The sequence below is a fragment of the Plecotus auritus genome (genome assembly GCF_963455305.1).
Source record: "Plecotus auritus genome assembly, chromosome: 2".
Classification (NCBI taxonomy): Eukaryota; Metazoa; Chordata; class Mammalia; order Chiroptera; family Vespertilionidae; genus Plecotus; species Plecotus auritus.
Genome location: NC_137771.1, coordinates 144629705 through 144654053, shown reverse-complemented (window position 1 = coordinate 144654053; position 24349 = coordinate 144629705). Strand labels below are relative to the sequence as shown.

General features: G+C 39.6%; 1 protein-coding gene across 1 annotated transcript in view; it reads right to left on the bottom strand.

Moving 5' to 3' along the window:
* Positions 1–564: 564 nt before the first annotated feature.
* Positions 565–24349, bottom strand: part of ARL6 (ARF like GTPase 6) — a 43541-nt gene continuing 19756 nt past the window's right edge. Inside the window, exons 5-8 of the mRNA XM_080655128.1 lie at positions 24072–24166; positions 16519–16648; positions 12915–12970; positions 565–3264 (exon numbers count right to left, since the gene is read on the bottom strand). Of these exons, the coding sequence (XP_080511254.1) occupies positions 3239–3264; positions 12915–12970; positions 16519–16648; positions 24072–24166 (307 nt within the window). The 3' untranslated portion in view covers positions 565–3238. The remainder of the gene's footprint in view (positions 3265–12914; positions 12971–16518; positions 16649–24071; positions 24167–24349) is intronic.

The following is a 24349-nucleotide window of genomic DNA, read 5'->3' as shown; positions in this document are numbered from 1 at the left end:
TGGGAGGCAGCTGACTGATGTTTCTCTCTCTCTAAAAATCAATAAAAAATTTAAAACAAACAAAAACCCAAACCCAATACACTGTATGTTGATGAGGCCTCCAAGTGTGCACAAAAATCGAATGATCAGAAGGAAGAGCAATGGTCCCGAGGCAGTCCCCAGCAGAAGCATCATTATTGAAGGAGATTCGCTATGAAAATGGAGTAAGTTGCCTGAAACAGTCAATTAAATACAATAACCAGCCCTGGCCAGTTTGGCTCAGTGGATAGAGCTTCGGCCTGCGAACTGAAAGGTCCCAGTTTCGATTCTGGTCAAGGGCATATGCCCGGGTTGTGGGCTCGATCCCCAGTGGGGGGCTTGCAGGAGGCAGCCAATCCATGATTCTCTCTCATCATTGCTGTTTCTATCTCTCTCTCCCTCTTCCTTCCTCTCTGAAATCAATAAAAATATATTTTTAAAAAGTAGACTTGTTTAAAAAAAATAAATAAGTACAATAACCATTTTCCAATCATTATAGTATTTCTTTTCAGGCACAGAAATAAAAACCTATTTTAACATCAATTTCACTTAATATCACTTTTATTTTTTAAAACTAAGAAGAGGGAATCAGAAAGCAGAAAATATGCACAAAGTCAGTTAAAATACTACAGTATTTTATATGTACGAGAGTTACATGCAGAATCTATCTGTCATAGCTATTTGCAAGAGTAAATAACAATGTGGTGTCCCAAAAATTCCAAAGGAAAAAAATAACTTGAGGAATCAGGAGACAATTCATAATTTTTAGCTGGCAACCTATAAATGAAAAACAAATATATAAAACTCAGCCCTTTCATAATTTACAAAGCACAAGCTGAATAGGGCCATATATAAATATTTAAATGCAAAACATATAACAGGATGTTTTGAACACTTTATGAGGTGTTATATTGAAATGGAGAGCTTATAGAGTAAAATTTGTTACACAGTGATGTATAAACATGAAAAAGCACCTGCTTGAGCTTTAGAATGCAATAAATTTTAATTGCATGTTAAATACAAACCCAATAACCTCAGCTTATACACATTACATGGCATCATGTGGCTATTGTTGCCCAACTGCTTCTACATAATCTTGACTTAAAAGTTTAGAGTAAGAATTGATGTTTATATTTGGAGAACATGAAATCAAAGGAAAAAGTACTTCTCTTTTATCTCAATATTTGCATAGGTACGAGTTACTACTGTAGTTTGTGGGACAGTAATTAACTGAGTATCAACCTAAGAATTATTTATCAGTCATTTATGCCCAGAATTTAAAATCTGAGGTATTAATAGACTTAAAACAAGCAAAAAGAAAAAAAAAACACAAAAACTAGTCCCTTATCTCTGACCACCTCCCATCCCCATCCTGGTCTCCTTCCACAGTGAGAACCTTTTCAATACTTGTAACTATTTTTATAGCAGACACCTCTATATTTCTAATATCTGTAATATTCTTGTTTCTTGAATCATCCACTTTAAACAGATTGGTTCTGATTCCTAGCACCACAATTTACTAGCTCTCTGACCTTCACCAAATGACTTAACTTCTTTAGGCTTCAGTTTTCTTATCTATAAAACAAATAATAGAACCTATCACATAAGGCTATTGTGAGAATTAAGTGATACAAAATCATGTGTGATATAATTTGCTCAAAATGTAGTGATCACAGATTAATAACTATTAGTGTTGTTACTGTACTGCATCCTCCTAAAATAGTTACAGAATACTAGTTTTTCTGTTAAATCACATTCAGTGTTTTCATAATGTCCTTTTTATATTTGAGTCCACTCAATTAATGAGTCTCACTTTTTGTCCTCATCAAAACAATTTATGGAAGGCTGGCAAGCTAGCTGAAAATGCGGAACCAGTAGAATATCCTGGATAACTTTGAACTTGACAAATTCCAAGTCACTGGGATTTCAGGACTGTGAGAAAGTATATTACAGAACTTTTACTGTAGTTTTAAAATCATTTTATTCAAATCTCTGAAACATACCACTACCACAGTTATTATATCACATCTTTAATGCTCACCTTTTGCCTCTGTTTTTTATCATTTCCACAGCTAAGTATGTTTAAGATGTTACACATCAAACATTCCAGTTTTTCTTTATATGCAATATTTCCTAGAATTGACACCACTGCTTTCTATACTGATTCCCAGTGATTAATTTAAAATCAAAGCTTCTATTTAGAGTTCATAATTCTAAGTGGTCTCTAAGTTTTGAGAATAACACAATTTGAATACTGTGGATACCTGAGATATGTTTAAAATTCTAAAGAACATTTATGTAGCAGCTTTTGTTCAGAAAAAAACAAAACAGTTTGGTCAATCACAATCTATTTCAACAAAGTGCTGTAGTAAACTGGAAGAATTTTAAAGAAAGTCAGTTATAATTATTGAAGAATCACACATTAATTCATTTTAATGACTCAATCTTAGGATAAAATATTTTCATTCAGCCAATGAAATAAAAAATTAAATATATTAAAAAATTCTCAAATTCTGCCTCATTAAATTTTAAGTTCTCTGAGGATAAGGAATATGTTTAATTTACCTTCTATCACCATTGCGTAGTATGGTGCCAGACTAGTACAGGTATAGAGCTACCCAATACATATTCACTGGATAAATAACTTCAGCATAACTTGGTCTCAGGTTGACAAATAATTGACAGTAAAACACCAAATACCATATTAACACAGCATTATTATTTCAGCATAAACAAAGCACACTAGTTGGTACATTACATTTTATGTTTTATTGATGGTGACATATAGTAAAAATATAATATACATTAATCACCCATGGTCCCTTATAAATATTTAAAGTTCTTTTTCACAAGCACAATCCCACTGTAGTTATACTATAAGCTTTTTTGAAGACAATGAAAAAATACACTGAAGATATCATAATTCACGATGAGATATTGAGATGGATTTTAACATTCTCATTACGAACAAGTGTAGACCTTTACCAAGAGGTTGATATTCTGGGGATCCTTTCTGAGGATTTATTTTCATATAATTAATGGCCAGATTAGCATACGTGAAATCGTATATTCTTATAAACTTTATTCAGAGTCCATAAATGCAAGCAGATTATAAAGTATTCTTAGATGTACCAACATCTTTAAAAAATTTAATGTATTCAGTTTATCTTAAGATATATTCCTTGAATTGACATTGTTGAGGTTTCCAAATACTATCTTTTCATGTCTTCACAGCTTGGATCTGATCTGATAACAAAAACAGACAAGACATTATCGGTCTCTACAGGACAAAATCTATTTTTTTAACATAACCTGAGACAAGTCTATAAGAACACAGTAGAAATCTATGCATACAGTTTTAAAAAAAGCACAAATCATACTATAGTTTTTATTTTCATCACAGTTGTACTAGTATATGCATAGAGCCAGTTAACTAGTTCTATATGACTGCATAAAAATTAGCAGTCCCTTGCCTCATCTCTCAACTCCCTTTTAGGTGATTACCTCTTTATCTCTAAATAATATATATGTATTATTACTTGTTGAAATACCAGTTTCTTCCATTTAATATGAGGCCTCAGTTCTTATGTATCTCTATGCTGCTCTCTACAACCCTCATAATGCTTTCAATACTCCCATCCTCCTAACAAAGTAATGTAGTCATTATCAATATAACTAGAGGCCCGGTGCACAAAATTTGTGTGTGTGTGTGTGTGGGGGGGTCCCTCAGCCTGGCCTGCACCCTCTCCAATCTGGGACCCCTTGGGGGATGTTTGAATGCTTGTTTAGGCCTGATGTCTGTGGAATTGGGCCTAAACCAGCAGTAGGACATCCCTCTTGCAATCTGGGACTGCTGGCTCCTAACTGCTCACCTGCCTGCCTGCCTGATCGCCCCTAACCACTCTGCTGCTGGCCTGATCGCCCCTAACCACCTCTGCCTGCTAGCCTGATCGCCCCTAACTGCCCTCCCCTGCCAGCCTGGTCACCCCTAACCGCCTCTACCTCAGCCCCCACCACCGTGGCTTTGTGCGGAAGGATGTCCAGAAGACGTCCAGTCTAATTAGCATATTACCCTTTTATTAGTATAGATTATACAACATAAGCTTTAAGGTAAAATTGCATTAGTAGAAATGAAGAAACATCTCATTAAAAAATATTGGTTTGATATGATTCAAATCCACTTGTTTATGACAAAAATCAAGTCTTTAAGAATAGGATTGCTTGCCCTAGCTGGTTTTGCTCAGTGGCTAGAGCTTCAGCCTGAGGACTGAAGGGTCCCAGGTTTGATTCTCGTCAAGGGCACATGCCTGGGTTGCAGGCTCGATCCCCAGTAGGGCGCGTGCAGGAGGCAACTGATCAATGATTCTCTCTCATCATTGATGTTTCTATCTCTCTCCCTCTCCCTGTCTGAAATCAATAAAAATCTATTTAAAAAAATAAAAGAATAAGATTGCTTTGCTATCAAAGCCAAGTAAGGTGTGTCATTTGTTGTCCCTGATGAAGTCTGAGCAACTCAGTTGCTAAGCGAGTTCACTGGGTTCTTATCAAATAAAATCTGTGGAGAAGCAACAATGCCCACCATGCATTTAGGCTATAAAGACGGAAAGTTGGGGAGGACAGAGTGCTTCTGGGGTAGGAGACAGGGAGGGTCAGCAGCTGGGAGGCAGGGAAGACGCGGGAATGCCTAGTGCCTGGATGCACTGGAGGGTCTGGGATATGCAAATCTGCTGGGGGCAGAGTCAAGCCCTGCACTCCAAGAGGTCAGGTCCAGAGGGAGGGCAGGGGTGCGGTTCTGGGGATCCCCTTCCTGCAAGGCTCCTCCTCCTCCCCTAAACCCCCTAACTTGTCCATTTGGATCAAGGGGGTGGGAAGCAGGTATGCAATGCCTGGGAGGGATGCCCCTCAGTCCCAGATCTCTCCCGGGTGGGGAGGGGTATTTGTATTGGTTTATTTGATTCTTCTTACACGTTGAAGGGGGTGGCAGGGGAGTGTCTGCCAGACATGGTTTCCTTCTGCTTGCTTGCCAGAGCTGCCCCGCGTGATGCCCTTTGCCTTCCTTCCCCGCTGCCCCGAGATAATGTGCATGAGATCACCAGGGATGAAACTGGGGCCCCCGTTGTATTGCATGGAGATTGCACTCCACAGGAACCTGCCTGATCCAGGGAGGGTTGGGGTCATTCACTGCGGGAAAGGCTCGATTTAAACAAAGCCGCTGCTTACATAGGCGCCAGCTAAGCCATTTGTGTAGAGTTTATCATCTCTTCAGGCTGTTTCCTTGGAAACCACAAACTCAAGATAGCAGAGCCAGGGGCTGACCCCGGGGCTGGGCGGCCTCCGGGTTGGGCCGCACAGGGACCGCCTCCACCCGGGGCCGCCCAGCTTGGAGGCCCTCCTGGTGATGGCAGTCCCCACCCACCCGCTCCCGCTATGCATGCCTCCTGCTGAGCGGTCGTGATGTTATGGCGTCCCGGCTAATTTGCATATCTATTATTATATAGGATGAGTCTGTAAATGCTGGTCACAGCTGAGAAAGGTAGCACACCTCGGTTACTTTTCCTGTCTTCAACTACATTTTATTTTCCCTGGAGTTAATAATTGTTCCTTATCTCCAACCCTGCCTCTCTGCTTTTTTATGTATCTAACTTGTGGCCTGGTACCCGAAATTCGTGCACGGGGGGTGGGGGTCCCTCAGCCCAGCCTGCACCCTCTCCAATCGGGGACACCTTGGGGGATGTCCAACTGCCGGTTTAGGCCCAATCCAACCGGCAGTTGGACATCCCTCTCGCAATCTGCGACTGCTGGCTCCTAACTGCTTACCTGCCTGCCTGCCGGATCGCCCCTAAGTGCCCTCCCCTGCCAGCCTGATCTCGCCCCCAACTGCCCTCCCCTGCCAGCCTCATCTTGATCCTAACTGCTCTCCCCTGCCAGCCTGATTGCCCCTAACTGCCTCTGCCTACCTGATCGCCCCTAACTTCCTCTGCCTCGGCCCCCACCACCATGGCTTTTTCCAGAAGGAAGTCAGACACCTGAAAGATGGCTGGTCGACCCGGTCTAATTAGCATATTACCCTTTTATTAGTATAGATAGATTATATAGGATAGGATTGCTTAAATGGGGGGGGGGCCTTTTTTAGCAGGAGGAGATGCTCTTGGCAGACAAAAATACATAATCCCTATATCTAGACTGATAGCCAGCTAAATGCACTATACTGCCAAACTGGTCATTAAAAAATTGAACCGCCTTCTTACACCTTACACCAAACAGCTGTTGCCCTTAAAACCCCTCCTCAGCCCCCACCTTAGGTTCTGCCTTCGCAGTTCACCCAGATTAGGTTCTGATTGGTCGGTTTCTATGCTAGTCAGTGTCAAAAGCTCCGCCTCCTAGGCAGCCATTGGCTCCTCGCAGTTCACCCATTTTGGTTCTGATTGGTCTGTTTCTATGCCAGTCTGTGTCAAAAGCTCTACCTCCTAGGCAGCCTTTGGCTCCTTGCAGGTCACCCATATTTGGTTCTGATTGGTCAGTTTCTATGCCAGTCAGCATCTCCGGGCCTATCTCTGGGCCTGATCAGAATGGCGGGGCTGATCAGCAGCCCCCACGGCTGCTGGCAAGGCCTGAAGAGAAAGAAAGGCAAGGGCTGATCAGCTGCCATGGAGGCTGTGGATCAGACCCTGCTTCTCTCTCCGGGCCTGATCCGCAGCCCCCTGAGCAGTCAGTGCTGGGTCGCCGTGGCGCCCACAGCACTGACTGCAGGACTGACTCCCAGTGTTTGGTTGTTCTTTTGGTCATTTTGGATGTTACGGACCATGGCTCTTTATATATATAGATACCACTTCAATCCCATTACTCTACACTGTTTAAACCTTTATTATTATGAAGCACATTACAGCGTCAATCAATTTCACTACAGCCTTCCCAAACTCTCTAATCTGGACCAGTTTTCTCTGCTTGCCCAGTTATTTTCATAAAAGATCTTTCACTATCACTCTAGGATCTCCATTATCATCCAGGGGATTCCTTCCCCCACTCTCTTATGCTTATTTTCCCTTTTCAGGATTTCCCCCGTTTTCCTTGGTTTACTCGCTTGTTTTTGAGTACTCCTCTCAGTGGCTACTTTCTTATCTTTTCTTTCCAATTTTCTATTCTTTCTCCTTTTGCTCTACTTTGTGAGAGAGTGCCTCTATTTTATCTTCTTTTAATTGGGGTTTCAATTTCTACTATTCTATTATTATTTTCTAAAAACTCACTTTTTAGGTTCTTTGTTCTTGATACGCTACTAGTTTTTTTTGTTGTTAATCCTCACCAGAGGATATTTTTTCCATTGATTTTTCAGAGAGGGTGGAAAGGACTGGGAGACACATTGATTGGTTGCCTTCCACATGTACCCCAACTGGGGTCTGGATTAAGCCTACAACCGAGGTACATGTCCTTGACTGGCATCGTACCCACAGCCAGACCACAGGCCAATGCTCTAACCAATGAGCCAAACCAGCTAGTGCATACTCTACTAGGTTTTTGAAATATTCCCCTAAATAAACTCTACTTCCTTTAACCTATTTTTCCTGTTGGTTTATGTTCCTTAATTCATAATGTTTTGGTCCTCAAATGCCTGGTGATCCTTTGCCATCTTCTCATATGTATTAACAAACACTGTAAAGCTGAACTGGAATTGTGATACGCATTTTAGGCTTGTCAGATGTGGTCTTTATTCTAGTGTATCTAGCTAAGCCATTTCCTTGGGAATCTCTGATGTTAATACCACTAGCTCTTTTCTCTTAGGCTGGTCCGATTCCTCAAAGATGACTTTGTATCTCGTGCCTACCACCAGTGTCTCCTGGGAGAAGCAGAAGGTAGAAGAGGGTTATAATATTTGGTATGAAAACTTTCAGTTACTCCTTATTTTCAGTTCAGAACTACCACACACAGTTGTGCTTGCTGTTCTCCAGTCCAGAGACACTCTGTTTGATTCTCTGCAGAGAATGAACCTTCAACCTTCTTTTGGGATAAGGATGTAAGACTGTGTGTTCTCTTTTCAGCCCTACCTCTTATTTCCAATTTCTACCAATATCAATCCTTTGTGGGGATCTGCAATGTAAATTAGCCTTCCAGCTTTCCCCAGTGCTGGCTTAGAATTCAGCTTTCTCTGTTAAGAGAAAGGGTCTTTAAGTCAGTTAGGTCATTCATTATTTATCAGACCAGATCAACATTCATCAGATATCCAGCTTCCAAAATCTGGGTGCCATTGTTTTTTGTTCTATTTTGGTTTCCATTTTTGTCATTCCCATTCCTTTTGCCCTTGTGGGTTAATGTCTTTAAACAAAAGTCCCTTAACTGTTAGTGACATCTGAGGAGGAGATGAAAGTTAAGTGTCATTGGAACACCCATATGAATAGTTTATGGGTTTTATTAAAACCTGAAAGCATAAACCTTTCCCATACAGATAAAGTGATAAAATGAGTAAGTTTCCTTAGTCACATGGGAGGATTTCTTTTTATAAATATCTCACTTCAAAGTTTCAGAGCTAGAAAACAACTTCTATCTCTGCAATAGTTCCTGTATATTCTCTGTTGGTTTTTAAAAATACTTCATAGTCTACTCAGGGATTCTTGCCTTTGGGCTGCAATACATAGGAAATCATTGTGAATCCTTCCGAAAAAGAATGGAATCATGGCACAAAATGTTTCATTTAGTATTCTATCTCCAAAATTTTAGCCTTAAAGTCTAAATAATAAAATTATGCTAAGCGAAATAAGCCAGTCAGAGAAAGATAAATATCACATGATCTCACTCATTTGTGGAATATAATGAACATCATAAACTGATGAAAAATAGGTACAGAGACATAAAAGCATCGAACAGACGGTCAAATATCAGAGGGAAGGCGGGAAGAGTAGGGTCGGGGGAAAGGGTAAGAGATCAACCAAAGGACTTGTATGCATTCACATAAGCATAACCAATGGACATGGACAATAGGGAGGTGAGGGCCTGTGTTGGGGGTGGGAGCAGGCTGGGAGAGGTCAATGGGGGAAAAGGCGACATATGTAATATTTTCAACAATAAAGAATTAAAAACAAGACAAAACAACAACAACAAAATAAATAGAAAGGTCAATTTAAAAACAAAAGAAAAATAAAAGAAATTGGTCCAAGGGCCTTCTTGTTTATAATGCTAGGAAATTTCAGAATTTTGGAAGCAAAATGAAGAGATAAACTCAATATTTTTCACAGATAGATTTAAATAAAAAATCTAATAAGTTAGTTAAAGGCACAGACAAGTCTCTTGTATGCTGTTAGCTATTTTATTAAATAGGTTTTTGCCTTTTTTTGAATCCAGAGAGACAGGAGCATCAAATTGCAAACTACTTGCTATAACATAAGAATTATGAACAGATCTTCTATTCAAAACCAAACCAACATACTTTTTAATCTATGTACAAAGTTTCTTTCGTTATTAAATAGAGCACTTAGGTAAAAGGGTACATTTAATATTTACTGAGTGTTTTCTAGTGATTTTAACACATACAGTGTTTCATTTAATCTGTGCAACTATTTTCACATTTATTTTTTCAATTTTACAGATGAAGACAATTATCTTCAAAAGAGATGTTAATTAATAATAAGTGGTGGAATGAATCTTCTACACTCAAAAGCCCAACTGCTTTTTAACTACTATTCCATGATGCCTACATAAAATTGGGACAACTAGCTTACCTTGCAGAAAACTGCTATAACAGTTACATAAAAAATATGGCAACAGAAGGGCACAAAAGTATTTCCAATAATGTACCCTCCTTACAAAGACTTGGGAAGTAAGATGCAAAGATAATGAATCAGAAAAGTCAGACATAAAAATTAGGTGACAAGACCAGAGTTGGCAAGTGGCACAGTGATGTTGGATTGTTACTGACACCTAGTGGCCTAACTGTTACAAAATTAAAAAAAAAAATAAAGGGAAGAGAGAGCTATGATAGAGCGGAGAGAGCTACAATATAAAATTCAGATGACTATATCAACCTATTTTTAGTGGTTACTGTGCTTTGAATTACTTTATGAACAATAGTGGGGTTTGATCCATGCTGTATCTTCACTCTGAGCAATAATAAGCACTTGTAAATAAGAATCAAGGCTGGCCCTAACTGGTTTGGCTCAGTGGATAGAGCGTTGGCCTGCGGACTCAGGGGTCCCAGGTTCGATTCCGGTCAAGGGCATGTACCTTGGTTGCGGGCACGCCCCCAGTGGGGGGGGGGTGCAGGAGGCAGCTAATTGATGTTTCTCTCTCATCTATGTTTCTGGCTCTCTCTCCCTCTCCCTTCCTCTCCGTAAAAAATCATTAAAATATATTAAAAAAGAATCAAGGCAAATGTGCTTTTGGTGTCTTCTCTGGAATGTTCCTCTGCAACCTATGTTTATGTGGGAATCAGTTCCTTAACTTTCACCACTTCTTTACCACAATCCAAGAAATTAAGTTGGTGTGTTCACAGAAAAATTCTAGTAGTTATGCTAGAATCACTAGAGGTTCTCAATTAAGTTTCACTTAATTATAAAATTATGACTAGAATGTTCTTTGCACTCTTTTACTTTTTAATGTTTTAACTTTTTTAGTTTCTTTTTTATTGATATTTTTTTAGAGAACAGGAAAGGACAGAAGGAGAGAGAGAGGGGGAGAGAGAGAGAAAAGAAGGGGGGGGGATTGGTTATCTCCCACATGCATCCCGACATGGGATTGAACCCAAAACCTGGGTATGTGCCCTGACTGGGAATTGAACTGGCAACTTTTTGGTGTACAGGACGATGCTTCAAGCAACTGAGCCACACTGGCCAGGGTGTTTCTTTGCACTTTAATGGTAAATGTTATGATGGCTACAAATGAGAAAAATCACTAATAGTCTGTGCAGTTAATTAAAATACCATATTTTACTAATACATGAATAATATTTATCAGATGTACACTCAGTACTTTGAACCAAAGAAATATTATGTCATTGTATGGGTAATCAGCTAAATATATCTTAATTTATTCCCCAATATAGTAAGCTTGTTCAGACATAAACTTAATATTTGGTTCAAAGATCCAACATGACATGCAGAAGAGGAAAAAGAATCACACATAACTGTAATCAAAATGTTAGTTTAGCCCTGGCCTGGTGGCTCAGTTGGTTGGAGCATTGTGCCATGCATCAAAAGGTTGCAGGTTCCATTCCTGGTCAAGGCACATACCTAGGTTGTGGGTTCAATCCCCAGTCATGGTGTGTACGGGAGGAAACTAATCAATGTTTCTCTCTCACATCAATGTTTCTCTCTCTCTCTCTCTCTCTTTCCCTTCCTGTCTTTCTAAAACTCAATAAAAACATATCCTCAAGTGAGAATTTAAAAAAAGGTTAGTGTAGAAAGTTAAGTTGATAGCCCAAGACTAAAACTTAAATTTATAATATATTGTTGTTCACCCTTATTCAGAGCAGGGAGATGCCTAATAGGAATGATCCTTAGTTGTTCTGCTCATAAACGAAAATTTCTTGGCCTGACTCTCAGTGTCCTGAAACCTAAAGAACTTGGTTTCATTCATTTTTACTGCTCTTTATGGGCCACTGTGCTTCCAGCGATTCCTGTAACTAGTAGACAATGTAAACTTAGGAAAAATAATATATTTATTTATTTATTTATTTTAATTTTGTTTATTGTTTAAAGTATTACATATGTCTCCTTTTTCCTGGATTGAGCCCCCCTGCCACTCCCACCCCCTGAGGGCAAGCCCCCACCACCCCAGTGTCTGTGTCCATTGGTTATGCTAATATGCATGCATACAAGTCCTTTGGTTGATCTCTAACCCCCCCCTCCCCTGCCTTAATATATCTTAAATCTTAATTTATTCCCTGATATAGTAAGCTTGTACCAACCTATGATAGCTATTTTTGATGAATAACAAATAGAGCTGCTTTATACAAATCAATAGAACACCAGTATTTACAATTCTCAATATGCGTGTTAAAAGTTGTGTAAATATGTTATGTATAAAATAGAGGCCTGGTGCACGAAATTCGTGCACGGGTGGGGGGGGAGGGGCAGGGACTCCCTCAGCCTGGCTTGTGCCCTCTTGCAATCTGGGACCCCCTCGGGGGATGTCCGCCTGCCGGCTTAGGGGGACTGGGCCTAAGCCGGCAGGCGGACATCCCTCTCACAGTCCAGGATCCCTCTCGCAGTCCGGGACCCCTCACTCCTTACTGCCCTGCCTGCTCGCTGCTCCTTACTGCTTGGCTAGCTGCTCCTTAGTGCTGCCATAGAGGCGGGAGAGGCTCCCGCCACCACCACTGCACTCGCCTGCCATGAGCCCAGCCTCTGGCTGAGTGGCGTTCCCGCTGTGGGAGCGCACTGATCACCAGGGGGCAGCTCCTGCACTGAGCGTCTGCCCCCTGGTGGTCAGTGTGCATCATAGCGACCAGTTGTTCTGCCGGTCGTTCGGTCTTTTTGCATATTAGGGTTTTATCATATAGGATTAAGACATATATGAAGTAAAGCATTCTTAAAATATATGCCATACAGACTTATTTTAGTTACTGACAGTAAAGTAACTAAAGACTAACATTTGTCCCAAATTTCAAATATGCTTCCATTACTAGATCTCTTAGAAATTTATTGCTATAAATTAAAAATATTTCTGTCAGTTGTCACTATATTGACTGTAAAAAGCAAACACTTTAAATAAATCCTTTAGAAAAGTGTAATAGAAGTAAATGGAGCAAGGTATTGGATACTTACTGTAGTGTATTTTCTGACAGCAGAAATAAATGGAAACAAGAGGAGAAAAAGGCAGTGATATAATAAAAATAAAATGTTATAAAAGGAAAGAAAAATGTCAATGGAAAGGAAATACAGGTTGAAGATGGACAGTATTTTGTGATGTACCTTGAAGCCAGTCTACACCTTCTTGCAATCCTTCTCCTTTTATGGCATCACTAGCACTGAAATAAAATGCACAAGAAACATATCTATTTCATTACATCGTAGAACTATAAGAACAAATAACTGCAATTTTTCCATATGGCAAATTAATATATTCTAGTAACACATATCTGAGCAAAACTGGTTAAGCAATGAAACTCAATGTACATAAAAAAACAAAAGTCTTAGCATCTCAGAGCAACAAAATTATCCGTAACTTACATTGACATAATTTTTATGACATTTGGAAAAGTGTACCAATAAAAAGTTATTATTTTAGGAACAGTACTCAGACTGACATTACTTTGAGTAATATTTCAAGTGGTGGAAAAGTTTTATAGAGTCTCCCTTCCTATATTAATTACCCAACTCCAATGACTCAAGAGTAGTTAATTATTAGAAATGCCAGACTTAGGTTGTAATTTAGCCACAGGATGCAGTGACTTTTTTTGAGATGGAGTTTTATATCTATACAATATAAACCTGTAATTACAACTTTGGTGAACTGGTAGAAAAAAAAAATCCTAGTAGATTTCAATAATAGTTTTTTACTTATTGGCTTCAGGAACCTAAATAGGTTATTTAACTCTCCTGTCTTCAGTTTTAGCATCTGTAAAATAGGGAGATAGTATAATTGACCTCATAGGGTTATTAAGGAAATTAGATATTTGAGATATGTATATAAAACAGGGTCTTTTCATTGTCTTAGAATGAATAAACTTAAATCCTTATTGTGATATTTTATAAATAATTATAATTAAATTATAAACTAAACGAATAAAATACGAAGGATTTTTTAATTATCAATCTTTTCAAAGACAAACACTGATAGTTTCTCATAACATTTTACTGTTCTGGTAGTTATTTTCTTTCAAAATATAATCGTATAATAGCCATTAGTATACATAATTCAATTTTCTGAATTAGGGTTTCTTTTAGTGTGCTGAAGCATGATTTTAAAATGTACTAAATAACCTAAAACAGTTAATTTGATTCTAATCAAACCAGAAATTTCTTCTAAGGAATTACTTATTAGATTAAGAATATGACATATTTTAAAATAGGAAGACAGAAACTAACAGCATGAAATACAAAATTATTCAAAGCAAACTGTGGATTACCCATATCAACAGCAAAACATCAGTAACTAAAATATTTATATAAAAAAGATCAATGTATTGATTTTATCACACACCTATAGTCCCAAATAAGACTACAGTATCAAATAAGTAACATAATGAGGAAATCTTTTCCTTTTGGTGGAGGAGTCACTACCTTACTAAAACCCTGCATCTTTTCCTACTAAGTTCCAACTGTTTTAATTTTACTTTCCTTTCAAATACATGATAAGACCTGTAACTAAATAAAAGCAAAGTCTTCACCACGTCCTGCAGGGCCCTAGATCTCTTGCTCCAGTCAGCTTGGACTTCTTGCTATTCCTGAAATCCACCAGGTACATTCTCATCCAAAAGCCACTGCTGTCCTGTCTATCTGGAAAGCTATTCCTCCACACATCTGTGTGAGCTGCTCCCTGACTTCAATTAGATTCCAGAGAGGGAGTATCTCTCATCATTTTTACCTTATTGTCCTACTTTTTTTTCTTCACCTTCCCAGCTGACATTTTATACATTTATTTACCTCTTTTATTATCTGTCTCTCTTACAAGGTAGTAAATAAGCAAAAATATACACATATCCCATTAGGAATTGAGTCAAAGAACACACAGGAAGAACAATACTGCAATCAGATCCTGAAAATCAGAGTTGACTACACGTCTCTATAATCTTTTATTGCCAGTAAATTTACTTGTATGGAAGGCAGGAGAGATGCAATATTTTATCTCGACATCACTGTACGTTACTTTTATCTCTAAAATTGTAAAAGAAGGATAAATGTATTTTCAATTTTATACATGGTTTAAAAATATTGCAAAAACAAAAACAAACTTAAACAAATGAAGCAGTAATCAAAACTTAGTGAAATGTCCAGTTTGAATTAAGAAGTCAAAATAATAGGCAAAGTTAAAGAAATAACTGGAATTCTTCTATAAATTATACAGAAAACACAGCAACTGGAAATATAATATTCCACATCTTTATAGCATCAGGATATTACTTTGTATCTCACTGAAAAATATTTAGATGTCACAAATAAATGAATTTTTTAAATCTCAAGGGCTAATTACTTTAAGTAGAGATTTTTCCACTTGCAAAATTAACTTCTACTTCAAAATTAAAAGTAGCACTGCATCTTTTACTAATTAGACCCATGTTTCTGAATGTTATGCTTCCTATCAAAGCACTCACAATACTTAATACAATGGAAAAATGAAAATTTATTCTACTCTAGACATTATCAATTTAGATATGATTTACCTAAATGATATAGAGAAATGCAAAGGTTACATCTTAAGATATTTCTCTACCCCCAAATCCCTCCTCTCTTTATCAACAATACCACAGAACCTCAAATTCCAAGTGAAGAAGCATTTAGGACACACTAACTTTTCTTTTGATTCCAGAGTAAGGAGGGTTTAACTGAGATATGCAGTGTTTCACTCCTAGGTAGAGGTTGTGAGTACTGAGGAGTTTCAACAGTTTTCTCAGCTTTTTTCTATACCATTACTCTTTCAGCACCAAGGTTAGCTCTTCAAATTCTTCTCTGAGCTCTAACTCTTCACTTCATATTTTGTTTCTTCTTCTAAAGTCAGTCCATTTCTCGGCCTCTGTGTGCAGCTTTTTTCCAGATACTATCTTATAAAAAGCGAGAAGGATATCTTGCAGTGGTGGGAGGTAGGTGGTGGATAGAGGGAGCTTAATGACAGGTAATAGCAGGCACTAAAAAACACTATCTAATAAACAATGTAAAATAAGTTCAGATACTATTTATGATTTCAACCTTATTAGTATGTTCAAACAAGGTTAGTATTTCCATTTATATTTATTCATATAAACAATATTTATTGTGAACCTACTAAGTACCATGTACTACTATTTCAGAGGTTACAGAGTGAAAATAAAACCTCAGTCTCATGGTGCTAATGCATAGGTGTAAGAAGAGAGACTATAAAACAAAGAAAATAAGAAAAAGAGGTCACATGGCAACAGAAAAAGCAAAGTAATAAGGAAAAAACGAGGCAGGGTAAGGCAGAGTGATATTTTAGACAATTATAAGGGGAGGTCCCGCTCCTGAAGGGAGTGCAATAGCAAGCCAAGAACATTATTTTGCAGAATGATTTAGACAAAGGGAGTAACAAGTGGAAATGCCTTGAGATGGGATTGTAGTTGGCTAATTCAATGTATAGAAGAAATCAGTATGGCTGAAGTTGGTGAGTAGTCTGTTTACTTTATTCTTTTAAAGAGTAATTTATATTTTTCTATCCCCAAAAAGATTTGAAAGGTTTTAATAGTAATAGGTTCATAAATACCTGCAATGCCATTCTATAAAACAAATCCTTAGCTTACATCCTACCAAGTTAGATCACTTATAAAATGAGTTTGGAAAAGAAACACCGAAGCTTGGAGACTTTTTCAAAATGATAAAATGAAAAATAAATCCACAACATTACCAAATGTGCCACGGCTTATCTTTGATGTTCTCTAAACACAGCAACTGAGACACTTTTACAGATGTCACTGCATCTCTAAGGTCCATTTTGTTTGCAAAGAATAAGATTGGTATTCGGCGGTGCTTAATATCTGAAATACAAAATAAGACTTTCATCATACTTCCAGCCTTATGGTAATTTCCTCCAAATTCATTAAAATTAAAATTCACTGAAATTGTTTTCCAATCACTTCTTTCTATACCACACATACATAAACTTTTAAAGACATAAACTGTCAGGTATATTTGAGTGATACGAGAATTTAAAAAATAAATTAAGCCTTCTGGTTGGAGTTTTAAAACAAAGACAAGAGAAGTGGATCTGGGGGCTCATTAAGCAGTTACTGAGCAGCACCAACAAAAGGGTCAAATCGTGTTGTGTGTTTTTTTTTTTTTTTTTCGGTTAACACAAAGAAGGCAAACTAGAAGTAGGAGGAAGATGAACTGCACCTCAATTTTAGTTTTTAGTCACAGTATTGTAAGTAATAAGCTAAATATTTTAAGAAGATATTTTTACTGTTACAGTGTATGAAACATTTCTGTTTTGAATACATAATTCATTTAAATTATGAAGACACAAAATGGTGTGCAGTAAAAGGATCTCCCTCTCACCTTTGTCCCAGGCCATTCACTTGTCCTCCCTAGAAGAGGCAACACATAGCATCCATTATATGGAGTCTTTTTAGAAATATTTCATATGTTTGTAAATAGTTATTATATATGACTAGAGGCCCGGTGCACGAAATTTGTGCATGGGGGGTAGGGTCCCTAGGCCTGGCCAGCGATCAGGGCTGATCTGTGGGGCAACCAGTGGGGTGATTGGGAGGCCCCTACTGGCACCCGCCTTGGCTGGCCTAGGGCCTGCAGGCTGGGGGCAGCTCCTGTGTTGAGCATCTGCCCCCTGGTGGTCAGTGAGTGTTATAGCAACCAGTTGTTCCACTGTTTGGTCGATTTGCATATTAGGCTTTTATTATATAGAACTAGAGGCCCAGTGCACGAATTCATGCATGGGTGGGGTCCAGCCGCCCTGCCCCGATGGGGGCCTATAGGGCTGGGCCAGCGGGGGGGGAGGGGCCATGGGTGATTGGCTGGCTGGCCCCGCCCCCAACAGGGTGTTGGGGGCCGATCAGGGGCCGGGCCAGCGGGGAGGGGGGAGCATTGGGGTCCAGATCAGGCTGGTTGGCTGCCGCAGTGTGCAACATAGCCACAAGTTGTTCTGGTCGTTCTGCCATTCCAGTTGCTGGGCTTTTATATATATAGATTACTTATACAAATAGTAGCAGGCTATTCTCACTTTTTATACCTTTTGCTTTTCACTTAATTTCATATCTTGGAGACTATCCATTATCAGTACATATAGAGCAGTTTCTTCATTATTTTAACTATTGTGGAATATTCTGTCTTTTAGTACTATATATCATAATTTATTTAACCAAATTCAACTGACATATATTTATGTTGTTGCCAATATTTACAACTATAAACAATGCTGTGATGAATAAACTGCAGAACATTTTGTAAATGGGCCAGCATGTCTGCTAGATAAATTTGAGAAATGGAATTACTGGGCCAAAGGATATATAAATTGCTATTCTGACAGATAGCGATTACCTCCAGAACTACCTTCCCTTAAAAATTGTATCAATTCACACTTAAACAACATTGTATAAGAGTGTTTTAAGTGATAGGTAAAAAGTACTATGAGAATGTGTTTACTTACATTGTTCTGAGAAAAGTCAAGAATCTATATATTCAAAATATGTTTATAATTCCTTCTTTATGAACAAGTTTGGCATATCATTTTTCTATTAGTTTTTATTTTCTTATTGATTTGTAGAAAAGGTTTAAGTAGTAAGGAAATAAGTCTTGTAGCTATGACATGAAATACAAATAGTTTTTCTTGCCTGTCATTTGTCTTTGACTGCTTATGGTCCATTTTGCAATTCAAAACTTTTTATGGAGTCATAGCCATTGATTTTGTCTGTCTCTCTGTTTCTCTCTCTCTCTCTCTCTCTCTCTCTCTCTCTCTCTCTCTCCCTCCCTCCCTCCCTCCCTCCCTCCCTCCCTCCCTCCTTCCTTTCTTTCGTGTGTGTGTAGGATTCTGGATTTTGTGTTATAGTTAGAAAGATCCTCTCTTGCCCCAAAATTATTTTTAAAAATCTCCCATAGTTTCTTCTACTGCTGTAATAGTGTAATTTTTACATTTCCATTAGTCCAGCTGGAACTTATACTGGAGCAGAGAATGTCAGAATAGATTAAAAAAAAACAAAGACATAACAACATGATGTTTATAAGAAACACAATTTGAACACACTAACAAGGTGAAAGTGAAAGGATGGAAACATGCATACGTGTAAGTGAAAGAAAGCTGGCATGGATACACTACTATCAGATAAAGTAGCTTTAAAAGATGAAGGGTATCATCAAAGAAAAAGAAAGGCAGTAAAATTATAAAATGGTCAATTAATCAAGAAGACAAAACAATTTTAAGTGTGTTTGTATCCTATAAACAACCTTCTAAACACATAAAGCAAAATATGACAGTATTAAAGGGAAATACAAAGAAATCCACAATCATAGATGCTTCAACACTCCTCTCTCAGAAATTGACAGAACAAATAAAAAATCAGTAAGAATGTGGAAGATGTGAGCAACACTATCAACGGTCATTTATAGAACATTTCACACAACAACAGAAAAATACACATTCTATTTAACTGCAGGTGAAACACAAGTCAAATTAGACCATATATACTGGGCCAACTGTTTTGGAGGGTGAAATCATATAGAACCTTGCTTGATCAAGTGGAATTAAATTAAAAATCTGTAACAAAAGATACATACAAATTTCCCAACTATTTGGGAAATTAAATAATATACTACTAAAGATTCCAAGGGTCAAAGAAGAATTCACAAGTTAGAAAATACTTTGACCTAGATAATAAAAAAATTTATCGAAATTTGTGACATGAAGCTAAATCCTTACAGAATATGTATTGCTTCAAATGCTTATATTAGAAAAGGTATAAAATTGATGTTGTCCATTCCCATCTGAAAAAGAGACAATGAAATACAAGGGGAGTAGAGACAGTTCATAATAAATCAAGAGGAGAGAATAATGACAAAAGAGGAAATTTAAAATGCCAGAAGTTCTTAGAAAATTAATAAAACCAATAAACTTTTAAAAAGATTGAGCAAGAAGAGGGAGGATACATAAATTACTAATACCAGGAATGAAAGAAGATATATCATATGGATCTTGTAGACATTAAAAGGATAAGGAGAGGATGTTATAAATAATGTTATGCCAATAAATCTGACAACTTACAGATAGTACATTAATAAATTTGGTCACAAATTACCAAAAGTGACCGAAGAATAAATATAACTTTAATGGTCTTATATCACTCAAGGACTTGAATTCATAATTCATGCCCCTCACTCCATCAACACACACACCAAATGCTGACAGTGGTATATCATTGCTATATTCTGTCTAACATTTAAGGAAGAAATAATAGCAATTCTACACAAATCCAAAAATAAAAAATAAAAAGAAGTATATACTCTCCAACTCATTTTATGAAGCCTCTATATCTCTGATACAAAATCAGATGAGGACATTACAAGAAAGAAAGTAAAAAACCAAAACTGGTAAAGTCAGCAGCATGTTGGCATGAGAGGATCTCCAGTTCTTTCCAACTGAGGTGGGGCAGCTATAATTGAACCAAGGATTCTCTGTTTAAAACACAAACATGTCTGAGAATTGTGCACTGAGACAGCTGAAGGTGGACTTATTTTAGCAAAGAGTGGAGACAGAATGGTAGGGAGAAGGACAGAGACAGAAGTAATGGGCAGCCCGGCACTGGCTGTCGACCCCAGTGGGCATGATAGCAGTGAAGGGCTGGGGTGCAGCCCCCAGTGGGCAGACCAGCCTCGAGGGCAGAGACAGCAATCAGACCTGGGTGGCTGGCACACACTGAGGCTGAGCCCAGGGTCAGAGAAACAGTACAAAAAAATCACTGTGCTTGAAGCCTGCCGGCACTGAACAAAGGACTCTGCATGCACAGGAATCAGCCCACCCTATCCCCCTGTGTCCCACCGGGCACTTTAATACTCAGCTAGGCAAATGTCGAAAGAGCTGGAGAAAAATAACAACCATTCCAGCCTAAGTAGTTTGTAGACACTGGGTCTAAACTCAGGAGGAAGAGCAGAACCACAGGCAAGAACCGCTTCATCCCACCCACCCATCCCTCACCCATTGCAGAATAGCCTGATAGAGGCAGCTGGGGGCTTCTGGCTCCAGGAAGGCAGTGCCAGGAATACAAAGGAGATTCAACCCCCACCACTTGCAATACACAGGAGTGGAGCCTCCAGACTGAGTTGACCAGGTGGTAAAGGGAATATGCAGCCTTTTCCACCAGTGGAGGTGACACCCACAGAACTCTCAGAAGCCCCAGCAGTGCAGGTAAGAGAAAAAGAAACTTGTGCTTCAGCGCCAACTTCTGGAAAACAAAGGAAATACCTCTACTTCTCAACCTGTTTAACATCTATATACAGTAGGTCCTCGGGTTACCTCGGAGATCCGTTGCTACGAAACGCGATTTTTGCCGTAAGTCGGAACCCACCTACACAAGCACCTACGTCACTCACATGGAGCACATACACAGCAGTAATGAAGTGAAACAGTAAAACAAATTTAAAAGAAAGATAACAATTTCTGACCTTTACTTGTGGTAAATAAATAATAAAAAACATAAAGCACATATGTACATACGTTGAAATGATGGAACTTTTTTTTATAAATAAATGGGAGATAGTGACGTAACCACGAAACGACGTACGTTGAGTCAAACATAACGCGAGGACTGCCTGTACATAAAAAGCCAGCGACCAGAACACCGCAACAACCAGAATGACCGGTTGCTATGACACCCACTGTGGCCAGCGAACCAGCCCGATCTGGGTTGGGGTCAGCTGGCTAGCCTCCTGTGGCCCCTCTCACCAGCTGGCCCTGCCCCTGATTGTCCCCCTACCCCAATAGGGGGCAGGGCCAGCCAGCCAACTTCCTGCACCTGGCCCCACCCCAGATCGGCCCCCCCATTCGGGGGTGGGGCCAGTTGGCCCCACCTACAGCTGGCCCCACTCCCGATCAGCTCCCACCACCCCAATCGGCCCTCGGCCCCTCCCCCTAGCCAGCTCTGCCCCCAATTGCCCCCCCACACACCAATCAGGGGTGGGGCTGGCCAGCCAACCTCCCACGGCACCTTCCCCAGCCACTGACCCCTGATTGGCTCCTCAACCCCATTCAGGGGCAGGGCCGGCCGACCCACCTCCCACAGCCCCTCCCTATAGCCAGCCCCACCCCCAATCAGTCCCCCACCTCAACTGGGGATTGGCCCGCCAGCCAATTGCCTGTGGCCACTCCCCCAGCCGGCCTGGCCCTGACAGGTCAGACGGCCAACCTCCCACCGTCTCCTCCTCCCAACAGGCCCGGCCCGAATCTGCCCCGGGCTGGCCAGATCCCACCCATGTACGAATTTGTGCACTGGGCCTCTAGTCTATATAATAAAAGCCTAAGCGACCATTACGGCAGAACGACCAGAACAACTAGTCGCTATGATGTGCACTGACCACCAGGGGGCAGATGCTCAATGTAGGAGCTTCCCCCTGGTAGTCAGTGCGCTCCACAGCGGGAGTGCCACTCAGCCAGAAACTGGGCTCATGGCTGGCGAGTGCAGCTGTGGTGGCGGGAGCCTCTCCCGCCTCCGCGGCAGCACTAAGGAACAGCGAGCTGAGTGGTAAGGGGCAGCAAGTAGGTGGGTGGTAAGGAGTGAGGGGTCCCGAACTGCTAGAGGGCACAGGCCAGGTTGAGGGACTCCCACCCCCAGTGCATGAATTTCGTGCACTGGGCTTCTAGTTGAAGTATAAAGTTTTTCAAAAAGCAATTTTTGCCCTGGCTAGATGGTTGGGTTGGTTATAGTCCTGTGCACCAAAGGGTTGCTGATTTGATTCCCAGTCAGAACATATACCTAGGTTGTGGGAGGCACCCAATCAATGTTTCTCTCACATGATTTGTTTTTTCTCTCTTCCTTCTCTCTCTCTTAAATCAATTAAAACATTCCCAGGTGGGGGTTAAAAAAACACACACAAAACAGTTTTCATTCTTCAGGAGTGCCCATGCAGAGAAATAAGTCATCAAGTACACTGATTAACCAATATAACAAGGGGATTCAGAAAGAAAAAGAAAAATCTCCAGAAAATAGACTTAAAGACATGAGAAGAATGTAATTTAAATGACAGAAAATTGAAGATTTCAGTTCTCAAAAATCTCAACAAGATACAAGAAAACTCAGAAAGGCAATTGAATGAACTAAGATTTAAAAAAAAAAAATCAATGAACTACTATAAAAAAGAACCAAACAGAAATCTGGAGCTGAAGAACTCACTAAATGAAATGAAGGATGAACTAGTGAGCTTAGGAGAAGACCCGATGGAAGAAAGAATAGACATAGAATATACAAATCTAAAACTGACTTAGGTGAAAGAAGAGAATCAAGAGGTAAAAAAAAAGCACTCTAAGAGAATGATCTGATTATATTAGAAAGAGCAATCTATAATAATAAAAGTGTGATATGCAAATTGACAGAACAACTGAACAGCGGAACGACCGTCCAGATGACCTTCCAGAACAACCAGGGGACGGGGGGCGGGGCTGTGAGGCGGCTGGGGCCACAAAGACCGAGAGGCAGCCGAAGTGGCCAGGGCTGCGAGGGCCTACCCTTGCACGAATTTCATGCATCAGGCCTCTAGTCTATATATATGAAAGCCCAAGCGACCGAACGACCAAACAACCGAATGACTGGTCACTATGATGCACACTGACCACCAGGAGACAGATGCTCAACGCAGAAGCTATCCCCTGGTGGTCAGTGCACTCCTACAGCCAACCTCCCGTGGCCCCTTCCCCTGGCCAGCCAGCCAACCTCCCACAGCTCCTCCCCTCAGCTGGCAACCTCCCACAGCCCCTCCTCCCAGCCGACTGGCCCCAATGGTCCCTCCCCGCACCGGCCAACCTCCTGTGGCCCCAATCGGCCGCAATCACTGGCCAGGCTGAGGGACCCCACCCGTGCACAAATTCGTGCAACGGGCCTCTAGTACATACATGCATGAAAAGATGGCAACCAAAATCATTTTGATAAGTGTTGAGATACATGGATTTTTACTTTCTTTCTTTCTATCTGCATAATTTGCTATTGACACATATTATTTATATAATCAGAAAAAAGGATGTTTTTATTTTGGGGAAAATAAACATCACCGACCCGAAAAACATTGCAAAAAGCTTTGCAATTTAAAAAACATATGTTGCTATAGCTAAAGATATTATGAGTTATGCATAAAGTTTTTAAGAAAAGTTAATTGTATAGTGCAGGCAATACTTTTTGCCAACACCAAAGAACAAAACATCCTATGTAAACACACACACACACACACACACACACACACACATACCTGGATGATTCAGAAGAGTATCAAGTTCTTCTTTGGCCACAACCATTCTTAATCTATCACTACTATCAATGACAAAAATAATGGCTTGTCCATCTCTGTATAATATAAAGAATGACAAAAATTAAAAATAAACTTATATAATTGTCCATGTTTACTCTCCATTTGCATGTCATAACCTGTGTATTATCTCTTCATATCCTATGTGCATTTATTATTATAGGAGCTTTGGTACTGTTTCTTATTAGTTCATATGAGTGATTATTATATTAATCATTAGT